The sequence below is a fragment of the Meriones unguiculatus genome, chromosome 10, assembly GCF_030254825.1.
Source record: "Meriones unguiculatus strain TT.TT164.6M chromosome 10, Bangor_MerUng_6.1, whole genome shotgun sequence".
NCBI lineage: Eukaryota > Metazoa > Chordata > Mammalia > Rodentia > Muridae > Meriones > Meriones unguiculatus.
In genome coordinates, this window is record NC_083358.1 from 89,134,393 (window position 1) to 89,146,835 (window position 12,443).

General features: G+C 37.4%; 1 protein-coding gene across 3 annotated transcripts in view; it reads left to right on the top strand.

Annotated features, from left to right (window-relative positions):
- Nucleotides 1-12,443, top strand: part of Slc35a3 (solute carrier family 35 member A3) — a 42,906-nt gene that overhangs the window by 26,242 nt on the left and 4,221 nt on the right. For all 3 annotated transcript variants that reach the window (XM_021642706.2, XM_060392835.1, XM_060392834.1), the window contains 3 exons: nucleotides 3,906-4,077; nucleotides 8,354-8,472; nucleotides 11,884-12,017. In XM_021642706.2, the coding sequence (XP_021498381.1) occupies nucleotides 3,906-4,077; nucleotides 8,354-8,472; nucleotides 11,884-12,017 (425 nt within the window). The remainder of the gene's footprint in view (nucleotides 1-3,905; nucleotides 4,078-8,353; nucleotides 8,473-11,883; nucleotides 12,018-12,443) is intronic.

Consider the following 12,443-nt stretch of genomic DNA (forward strand, 5'->3'; position numbering starts at 1 on the left):
ATCAGCATATAAAAGAAAGAAGCTTAAGTTTTGTGAGAACCATGGAACTTCTGAGATCATTAGTGATCCTCTGGTCCCCTTAACATCTATCGTCTTTATTGATACTGTTTTTTTCCCCCCAATTCTCAGAGCTTTCTAGTGATTCCTTATTTTGATTCTTCATGGAGTCATTGTCTCCCACTTTTGCATTTCTTTCTTGTGTATGTTTATGTATGTGATATGTGTGTATGCTTGGTAGCCACGTAAGATAGCGGCTACACTATTAGCAGAGACAGAACATTTCCATCCTCACAGAAAGCATACTGAGTAGTTACATAGAGGGCCAAGGGAGAAAGGGTACAGTTTCAAGAGTCAAAAAATTGGTCTTCAGTATCATGTTTCTACAGTGAAGGCAAGTTGAATAGGAAGTGAATACTTTTCATTGTTAAAAGGTGTTTAAGCTTGTGTGGTAGTGCACACCTATAAACCACACACTTGGGAGACTAAGGCAAAAGAATTGTTGTGAGGTGAAGGTAGTCTGGACTATGTAATACCCCTCCCCAAAACAAAAACAAAACAAACAGAAACACTAACATTGAAAAATCTCCGGTAACTACGAAAAGAATGATTTTAATACTGCTGGACATAAAGAGAAATACATTCAGATATAGTAAGAGTAGGTAGATGACTTCATTGCCTAGCTTTTATCAATAGGTAGATCATTAACAAAGGCAATCAACAGACTTGAGAATTATACCATACAATAGACCAAACATACTTAACTGATAAGAGACAAAATAGTCTATCTAAAGGTAAGGAATACAGTGCTATAGCTGAGGAATGTTTTGGTTACTGCTATTTAAAAAAATTATATAATTTATGAGAAAGCACAAAACACCCTGCATAGCCAAATCAACTTTGAGCAAAAATAGTAGTCATGCATGGTAGCTTACACCTATAATCCTAGCACTTGCCCCACTGAGGCAGGAGAATTGCCATGAGTTTGAGGCCATCTTGGGCTACCTAGTGAATTCTAGGCTAGTGTGGTCTACAGTGTGAGATCCAGCCTCTGCCTGTGCTCTACCCCATCAACAAAGCAGTGCTGAAGGTATGATAGTACCTGATTTCAAACTATGCTTTAGAGCTGTCATAATAAAAACAGCATGGTACTGGCACAAAAACAGACATTTAGGCCAATCGAAGAGAAGAGAGGTCTCAGAAATAAACTTATGCAGCTACAGCCACCTGATTGCTGACACAGGTGATTAACGCACATGTCTTAGTTATATGTCTTGCTGCAATGAAACACCATGATCAAAAAACAAGTTGGGGAAAAAAGGGATTTATTTGGCTTACACTTCTGTATTGCTGTTCAGCAAGGAAGTCAGGCAGAAACTCAAAACCGGACTGGAGCCTCGAGGCAGGAGCTGATGTAGAGAGGCCCTGGAAGGGTGCTGCTTACTGGCTTGCTTCCCTTGGCTTACTCAGCCTGTTTTCTTATTGGACCCAGGACCAACAGCCAAGGGATGCCACCACCCACAAAGGGTTGGGCCTCCTCCATTGATCACTAATTGAGAAAATGCATTACTCATGGGGCATTTCCTCCACTGAGGCTCCTTCCTTTCTGATGACTCTAACTTGTATCAGATTGACAGAACCAGCTAGTACAGTATACATTGGAGAACAGAGCCTCTTCAACAAATGGTGCTCAGAAGCTATGTTTATACATCCACATTACAAGGCTAAAGCTAGCTCACTGCCCCACCTAGCACAGAACTCAGTTCCAAATGGTTTGAAGATTTTAATGTAAACCCTGAAACTTGGAGACTATGACAGGGAACAGGGATAGCACTTAAGAGATAGCTAACAGCATGGAGTCTTTGATAGATTCCATCGTCAGGGAACAGTAGCTACAATTGGCAAATATGATTGCATGAGATGTAAAAGCTGCATGACAATGAAAACAACAGACTGAAGACACAACCTTTGGAGCAGGGTGGGGGGTGGATGTTCACTAGTTCCTCATCAGGCATGATTAACATCCAGTTATATAAAGAATTAAAAAAAAAAAAAACAACCAAACATTCAGAAGTCCCAAGACTATCAATAATCTCAAAAGAAGAAATGCAAATAGCTAATAAACATACCTAAAATGTTCAGTGTCTTTAGCCACTAGGGAAATGTAAATCAAAACTACACTAAGATTCCATTTCACCCTAATCCAAATGGCTATTATCAGGAAAACAGACAAATGTTGGAGTGAGGATCATGGTGAGGAAATCGCCCTTTATGATCCTCTGGTTGGATTGTAATTGGAAGCAGCCGGTTGGAAAATAGTATGGAGGCTTCTCCATAGGAAATTTTTAATTTTACCTGTGTGTAAGAGAGAGAGAGAAAGAGGGAGAGAGAGAGAGAGATGTGGATCCATGCATATCACAGAGTACATGTGGAGGTCAAAGGACAGCTTTAGTCAGTTCTCTTTGTCCACCTTTATGTTAGTTATAGGGATTTGAACTCAGATTGTCGGGCTTACATAGCAAGCACTTTTTCTACTGAACCATCTTGCTCAGTAAGTAAATATAGAGGAATTTTAATTCAGAACATGGCTGCTCTGGCAAGAGATCACATCCAAAGACCTTCTAGGCCTGTGTGATCCTCCTAGAATACAAACACACCTTTAATCCAGGAGACAAAGGCAAGCAGGTCTGAGTTCAAGGCCAGCCTCGTATAGAGCAACTTTCAGGTAAAGCTTAGATCCAGGAGGTGTGATGGTACATACCTTTAATCTCAAACAATGAAGGTAAAGATAGTTTGTAGAAGGAAGTGCCTATGTTTGAAATTGATACCTAATTGAGTGGCAGAAAAGGTAATGAATCAGAGAAAGATTTTACAGAATAGTATATGCCCAGAGAAGCTACTTAAGGGAGCAACAGAGAGAGAGAGAGAGGAGGCACTTTTACCAGCAAATTTTACATAGAGAGGTTGAATGAGAGGAGCCACAAGATTAGAAAAGATTGCTAGCATTAGAGGCCAAGCAGAGCAATTCAGAGGGTGAGAGAGAAGCCAGATTGAATAAGTCAGCTGGTAGAGGAGTTTGAGCCAGAACAGCTGAGTTGAACCAGCCAGCTATGAGGTCCAAAAGAACAGAATGGGTGAGCTTAATTCAGCAGTAAGTCTCAGAGGCTACAAATATTCTAAGCCTAGGTTAGCGGATGGAGACAGTAATCTTCCGAGACAGCAATTCAAATAGGCAAGTTTCTTTTACAAGTAAAAATGCTACCATGTGATTCAGCTATACCATTTAAAATATATAGTTGGGGGGGGGGAGTAAGGAAAATGTAGATTAAAAGAAAATATATGAAGATAGAAAGGGGCTAATTTGGAAAAGAAGGGGACCACAGTCATTGGGGTATGATCAAAGTGCATGAAACATTAGGTATGAAAATAATGAAACCCAATGTTTATATGAATATATACTAGTTTAAAACATAGATTAAAAAGCATAGTTTCATTAGCAACTGTGATGTTCTCAGAACATCAGAAGAGTGAGAAATAGATGTGAAGGAATATTTAACAATAGTTAAGTTGATAAACCATGGTCAGTAACATCTAAATCACATGGGTACTATGCTTGGTACCCATATCAAAGACTTCAGTCTTTCTGATGCCCTATATTTTCCTTGCAGAGTTAGTGGTTCCCTTTTCACCAGTTTCTCTTTATACTATGCTTGAGTTAGTTTATCTTCTTCCATTTGTATGTGCTTTTTACTTGTGGAGGTCAGGAGACAACTTGTAAGAGTTGATCCTCTCCATCCACCATGTGAATCCCAGGGATCAAACCCAGGTTGTCAGTCTTGGCTCCAAGTATTCCTACTCACTAAGCCATCTCACTTCCTTCTTCGGTGTTTATTTTTATTTTTATTCAGTGGCCTTCAGATTCTCAAGAGCTGAATTCTAAGGAACTTTCAACAGGCTCACAGTTTGTAGGCCTCATGGCAGTTCTTACGGCATGTTTTTCAAGTGGCTTTGCTGGAGTTTATTTTGAGAAAATCTTAAAAGAAACAAAACAATCAGTATGGATACGAAACATTCAGCTTGGTAAGTTGTAAAGGCTTTCTAATATATATTTCTAAATAACTATACCAGTCATGTATGATGGTGCACACCTCTAATCCCAGCACTCAGGAGGCTGAGGCAGTAACATGAGTTTGAAGTCAACCAGGTCACATAGGGAGACCCCATCTTAAAAAGAACCCAGACAAAGATTTATGTTCTTACATTTGTAGATTTCCCTATATCTTTAAGTACATAGGCCTTGAATGCAAATGTACTGTTGATATAAAGAACTGGTAGTGATCTTGCCCTTAGAAAACTGTATTTGAAATGGTTGCCTTGGCTCATGATACGGAAAAGTAAGCCGACGGTCCAGGAGTGTACCCTGCTCCTGTTCTCAATCATGTATTCTCAGCATGTTTATCCTTATTGCCTCTTTTGTGAGGATGCTACAACTAATTTACATATTTTAGTCCTAAAATGGAAGAAATTGGAAATTAATCAATTTTCATTTCTTTTATAGTTATAACATGCTGCTTTATTTCAGTGTAATGTTTTGGTTTTGTATTATACCTTTTCTTAACTGGTGGTAAATAGGTTAGAAGAAAATAGCCAATCAAAACCACCTCTTTTATTGTAGCATTCTATTTGAACAAATACTTCAATTATTTAGGATACTGTGGGTAAGTTCTTGAGTAAGGATTTGGATATTATTTATTATCCTGGCTTGTTTCTTGGATAGTACTGTGTATAAAATTCTATAAGAGTGGCTTATTTCTAAGTAGAATGTTCTCTTGTAAGCCTCTTTCCTTGGTGCTTTGGTGCTTTGTTTTCCTCCACAGTCCACATCAGCTTAACAGATAAACTATGTCTCTCTTGATCATCACACATATAGTCCTACACAGTAAGTTGTACTTTTAATGGCCTAGTGGTTCATGTCAGCACTTCCAAGTTTGATTAACATCCAAAACCTGATTTTTGTCACATTTTCCACAAAATTTGTAGAAACCTGTCATTCCTCTAAACATATTGAATGTAAATATTTTTGAAGCAACATTTAATTGTTCTGTTTGTCCAGAAGACAAATTCACAGGCTTGAAAACGTTAAGCACTTTAATCTGCCATTTCATAAAGAGTGCATCTGAAGTCATAAAGAGTGGTTCTGAAGTCATACTGCTCAAGTCTTGAGTTCACCAGTTTTCATCTATGTGACCTCTGAAAAGTTACTCAACTCTTTGTGCTTTTTCTTATCTTTAAAATGTATTTCCTAGTTATTGCACCTACCTCATACATTGCTGTGAGGGTTAAATGAGAGTATTTGTTTATTTAGAATAAAGTCCTTATGTACACATAGGAAGCTATTCATGTCACAAACAGAAAAGAAGGAGTAGTCAAGGTCTCTGTGGGCCGCCTGAAAATTCATTGAATTGTATGATGAAAGTGGAAGACAAGTCAGAATTTATTCCTTTTGGGTGTTTTTGGATTTCTTTTTCTTTAGTTTGATATGATGACACAGAACTCATGGGAAGAAGGGGTAAGTTAAACTGAGTTTTGAAAGAATACTTATAGATAATTCAGGATCATAAATAAAAATTTAAAACTGTAATATTTTAATAATCAAAGACTAGCAAATGTCAGCCAGTAAGCAGAAAACAAAAACCTTTTTACCTGTGGTTGCTAAGAGAACAGATTGCTAGAACCTTCTTAGATCTCAATTTGGTAATGCCTAAAAGATTTTTAAATACCTGTATGCTTTGAAACAATATTTGCAGGTCTGGGTAAAAATTTTCCTATGCCAAAACTTTTATCATTGGTTGTAAATGTTAAAAAAAACAAACAAACCCAAAACCAGAAAATAAGACTGGCCCAATGAATTGTCATTTTGATTATGTAGTATAATTAAGATTGTGCTTCAGAAGATAGAGAGAATATGTAAAATTAAAAAGTGCCTAGAGCCACACTGCCTCAACTCAACGATTGAGTCTGTTTCATTGTGTGAATCTGGGGAAGTTTGCTCATCACAGAAACAAGCATATAAGTGTCAACCTGAGAGGCTTGCAGTATGTTAGCATCCATAAAATATTTGGAACAACAAGTATTATGTACATATCTGATATTGTCATTTAATCAGTGGACTATCTGGCCAGTATTAGAATGTAGTAGGTCTGTCTGTATACACTGATATAATGCATATATATGCTATATGCTCTTAGACAGCCTTCTATTACTATAACAAACACCCAAGACAAATCAGCATATGAAGAAAATTTGCTTTGTCTTAAAAGTTTGGGCCTTCCAACTGATGGGCCATTGATTTTTGGGCTGTGGCAAGGCAGCACCTTATATCAGAATGTACACGGCAGAGAAAGCTGTTTATTTCATAGTGGCCAAGAGACAGAGATAGAGAGGAAGAGACTAGGGACCCACAGTCCTGATCATGGGCATATCTTCAGTGACCTACAACTACCCTCTAAGCCCATCCTAGTAGAGCCAGAAAAAACAATTCTTTAACAGTTGTGACTTGAAAGACTTTCCTAGCTCCAACATGTGTGAACTATGTGTTTTAGTAATTGTCAACTTTTAATTTTGTAAGTTAAATTTAAAAATGTGTGCCTCTGGACATTTTTTAAAAGTCACATACCTCAGTTTCATACTAAAAATAAGATACATTAAAAGGTTAGGGCTTGTACAAATGAATTTTACATAGTCCTCACACTCTACTAACCTGTGGCTTTGTTTAGAATCCATAATGCATACTCGATTTTCTGCATAATTCTAAAGCTCTACCATGAGATGTGGCACTGTTGGTTTCCATAGTCTAACAGTGCTCCAGGAACTCTTAGCTCCAGAGGTCTGGAGGCTGTGTTGACACATGGAAGTCAGCAGTGAAGTTCACTGAGCCAATTTTCTCTAACAATGAGATTTCAGTAATAAATATAGAATCTGATGCTAGCTTTAACCAGTTCTTAGCCTGGAGTTTTGGTTATCAAGTATTTCACTTAAAAAATCATAAAAACAAGTTTATATATATAACTTTTTTAAAAAGTTATATATAGACTATCTCTGACTTGAACTCAGTGGCTGGCTCTTTGACTTCCCCTCTCCCCACCCCCCCAGAGAGAGGAACAACCTTGCTAGGCCACAGAGGAGGACAATGCAGCCAGTCCTGATGAGATCTGATAAACTAGGGTCAGATGGAAGGGAAGGAGGACCCCTATCAGTGGACTTAGAGAGGGGCAGGGAGGAGATGAGGGAAGGAGGGTGGGATTAGGAGGGAATGAAGGAGGGGGCTACAGCTGGGATACAAAGTAAATAAACTGTAATTAATAGTAAAAAATAAAAATTATAAAAAAGATACAAAAAAATTATATATGAAGAACATACACAGAAAGAAGTCAGCCATACAGTTCAGTGAACTAATACACAGATAGAGTAGGCATTTGTGCCAGAAGCTGTGGCTCTTCACATTGGATTTTACACTTAAACTGACAAGTATATTTTTATCCACTTCTCCACTACCAAAACTAACCAAACAAACAAACAAAATTCATGACAGAAATAGAGCTATTAACACAATTAGCTTTATATTCTCTTTCGTAACTTGTGTTCATTGCCTACATTTATTAAAACTTGTAATACAAAGGAAATTCTATGTCATATATGTGAGCTTTCATGTATGTAATTATAAATGTTACTCATAAAAATGCGGTCATAGCAATAGGAAAATTCAAGATACAGTGAAATGCTACAAGCAAGCATTTTACTAATGCTTGAGTGGATCAGCAATCTAATAATTCAAATCCTGCAATTTAAACATTATTATAGTGCTTGAAAGTTGGTAAATTGTTTTTTTAAATATTCTTGAGCTTGCCTGCTTATGTATATGTTTTGTAGTCATCATAGTATTGTGTATATTTTGTTGTTTATATATAAATCAAGTGAATTTTTCCCCCTGAGACAGGGTTTCTCTGTGTAGGCCCAGAACTCTCCCAGCTGGCCTCAAACTCAGAAATCCACCTGCCTTTGCCTCCTTAGCATGGAGATTAAAGGTGTGTGCCATCACCACCACCTAGCTTAAGTGAAATATTTTTTAAAGTATTCAGATTTCATCAAAAAGAAATAATTAAGTTGTGCAGGGTGGTGTACAAGGCAAAAGGAACAAGAGTTCCAGTCCAACTAATGCTACATGTTGAGTCCCAGGTTAGCCTCTGACACAAAGCAGGACCCTGCCAGTTGGAGCCAGGGAAGGAGTCAGGATTGTCAATGGAAAAATATCTCCTCAGAAGAACTGCCATATGACCTAGGTTTTACTTTCTTTTAGGTTTCTTTGGGAGTATATTTGGATTAATGGGTGTATATGTTTATGATGGAGAACTGGTATCAAAGAATGGATTTTTTCAGGGATACAATCAACTGACATGGACAGTTGTTGTTCTGCAGGTAAAGCATATAAGTCTTTTATTTAATACTGCTAGTATTGCTTCAATACAGAGAATTAAAGTGGCTACTGATGTGCTGGTACTTAAGGTGGTGGGGTCTTCCTATTTTCTGATTATACCTAGTTTATTCAGGGAAATTAAAATACAACTGTTCTTAATGCCCTAATTAAAACTAATTTTGAATAAGGGTCATGGATAAAACTCCATGGTATTTAAATTTAATGCCACAAAAATGCTGATGTTTTATTATTGTTGTTGTTACTTTTAGATTTATTTACTTATATATGAATGAGTGTTCTGTGTGCATGTATGTATATACACCAAATATGTGCTTGGAACCCATGGAGGTCAAAAGAGAAGCCATATCCCCTAGAACTAGAGTTACAGATGGTTTGTATGTCACAAAACTGGGTCCTCTGGAAGAGCAGCCAGTGTTCTTAGCCACTGAGTTTTCTTTCAAAGGTATGTGAAAATGTAAGTTTAAGAATTAAATAGTTGGGCTAGAAAGATGGCTCATTGGTTAAGAGCACTGACTACTCTTCCAAAGGACCTGGGTTCAATTCCTAGCACCCATATGGCAGCTCACATCTGTGTGTAACTCCAGTTTCAGGACTTCTGATACCCTCATGCATACATACATGTAGATAAAACACCAATGAACATAAAGTTAAAAGAATATATATATATACATATATATATATTCATATATATGAATATATTTTATATAAAGAGACATACACACAGGCAAAATACCCATACATGTAATAAAATAATAATAATAACAAGAACAAGAACAATAATAATGTCAAGCTGGACAGTGGTGGTGCACACCTTTAATCCCAGCCCTCCAGAGGAAGAGGCAGGAGAATCTCTGAGTTTGAGGCCAGGCTGCTCTACATAGTTAGCTCCAGGACAGCCAGGACTACATAAAGAGGTCCATTATGAACAAACAAACAAACAAAGAACCCCTCAAAACCCAAAAATATTTAATAGTTAAAGGTAAGAGTAAACATACCTTTTGATTTTTTTCTGCAATTAGAAACGCTGTGGTCAATGCCTGGAAATAACCTAGAACCCCTGTTCAGATGTAGCTCATGGCAGCTCAATGTCCAAGTGGGACCCTAGTAAGGGGAATGGGAGCTGTCTCTGACAGGAACTCTGTAGCTGGCTCCTTGACGCCCCCCCCCCCCCCCGAGGGGGGAACAGCTTTGCCAGGCCACGGAGGAAGATAGTGCAACCAGTCCTGCCTGATGAGACCTGATAGGCTAGGGTCAGGGGGAAGGGGAAGAGAACCTCCCCTACAGTGGACCTGGGAAAGGGGCATGGACGGAGATGAGGGAGGGAGGGTGGAATTAGGAGGGGATAAAGGAGGGGCTACAGCTGGGATACAAAGTGAATAAACTGTAATTAATAAAAAATTAATTTTAAAAAGAAAAGTTGTGGTCAGCCCTTTAAAGATGGAAGGAGCTACTAGATAATTATCCAAGCTTTATTTCATATTTACATGTTAATTGTTTCTATCAAATTTCTTCGTATGAATATGGCTTTAATTGTTTAAGAGTTGAATAATTTCATCTCCAAAAATACATCTTTCTATTCTGAAAAATATAAAAATGAAGAAAAATGGAGTTGCTGTTCTTAAAGCCTACTTTCCTAAAGGTATTTGAAGTCATAAGGCTCCAGGACCTGGATAGTAGGGAAGTGTCAAAGGATAGTGGTGCTTCAAAAGTGGGAAGGTTATTTCCATCCTTATAAAAGGAGGAAAGGACGTGGGGGAATTCAGAGAAAATTTAAAGTGTAGGTATGGTAAACGTAGAGAACTTATGTGGCATATTTGACCTAGTTACAGGAATACTGTCCTTAGAGGGTCAAAGAGAAGAGAAAAAATGTTTTTGTTTGTTTGTTTTTTAGACAGTGTCTTTCCTCATACCTCTGGCTGGAACTAAATATGTAGACCAAGCTGGCCTCAAGGTTACAGAGATCTGCCTGCTTCTGTAACTGCTGAGTTAAAGGCTTGAACCACCATATCTGGCCTAGGAGTAACATTTTTTTTAAAGTTGTTATAATTGGTATGAAGGATTCAACAGGGAATAAATAGATGAATGACAGTATTTCTCTTAAATATTGATTTAAATATAATTTATAGTAAGCCTAATGGGCATAACTCATTACTTCTTATAAATTAAAATTTCCATCATTATACAAAGGCAGAGTGGATACCCTTGGCTTGGCAGCAGTTATGTAGGATTTGGTAGAAAACAAAGCTAGGCCACCCAGATTGTTTTTTATCTCTTTGAGAAATGTTTTGGACTTTAATTAAGGGCTGAGATTTTGGAATATTTGAATATACATAATGATAAGTCTTGTGACTGTGACTCAAGTCTAATTTTTTAATGTATGTACACACATAGCCTGGAAGTAATATTAATACAGTTTAAAATGCAACTGCATTGTATGACTGACTCGTCAAATGAGGCAGGTGTGGGCTTTCCCATCTGTGCATCATGTCATGCTCAAAGAAGTATACGTGTGTGTGTATGTGTGTTGTTTGGGTTGAACCCAGTGCCCTCATACCTACTAGGCAAGTGCTTTACTACTGAGCTACCCATCACTCATTAAGGTTTTTTTAATTTTGTTTTTTTTTACTTATTTAATTTTATGTGTACGTGTGTGTGCCTGAGTGTATGTACGCCGTGTATATGCAATGCCTGCAGAGGGCAGAAGAAACATCAGAACCCCTGGAACTAGAGTTACAGGTGGTTATGAGCTGCCTGACATGGGTGCTGGGAACTAAACCCAGGTCTTCTGCAAGAGCAGCAAGCACCCTTAACCCATCTGCCATTTGTAAGTAGTCACAATAGAGTTTGAGAATGATTTGGTAGAAGGTTCTTTATATGCTGTGGTGACAGCTTAGTGGTAGAGAACTTACCTACTGTGTGGTAAATTTGGGGTTCAATCTCTAGCACTGCAAAGTCACCTCAAAACCAAACCAGATAGTACACCATGTCAGCCTTAAGAGGTAGATAAGAATGGAGAGAAAATTAAAGAAGGCTAAATGAGAAGACTGATAGAAAGGTAGTAAAAAGGGGGTTTTATTCCAACTTAAACCTCATATGCATTTGTTCCTTCAGCTGTCCGAACAAGTGGCATTTATTTATTCCGTTTGGTGAAGATAGACCCTGCTGTAGTCTGATTAAATTCTATTACAGCAAACCTTAGATTGCTTTGATAATTACATTGAGGGATATGAAACAAAATTGAAAGTCTGTTGTTTTTAATGTTTATATAAATCATTTGCTGGGATGTAATTACATTTATAGAACAGGAGCCTTAAATCTTCCCTGAGAAATGATATTGTTTTGAAAAGCAGTTTTATGTTCATTTAAAAAATACTCTCTTAAAACTTTTACAGGCACTTGGAGGCCTTGTAATAGCTGCTGTCATTAAGTATGCAGATAATATTTTAAAAGGATTTGCAACCTCCTTATCCATAATATTATCAACAATCATATCCTATTTTTGGTTGCAAGATTTTGTGCCAACCAGGTAAAATACACCTTTATATTTACCTTTCTTTTTTTTTTTCCATTCTACATTTTTCCTTGTATGTCTTACTTAGTTGTTAGTATTTCTATAATTCCATTTAGGTTTGCTTATTCATTTTCCAAAAGTTTATTAAGTGGCTGCTCTGCCTGCAGTCACTCTACTGGATTTTGGGGGGTGGGAGGGAGAAAAACTATGAATGAGATGGTTATGTTCAAGAAAGTCACAGAGACTGGAAAACCAGGCACAAAATAAGTTATAACATGAGCAGTGTGTCAATGAAAGTATATGTACAGCTCATTAAAGAGGGGGCTCAAATCATTGAAATAATCATGATATTATAGATTTTCTGTTTATAATGAATGAAGAGTATATAGCCGAGCAGGATGACAAATATGCAGATATATATTAGTCAATCTTAGTGTGATA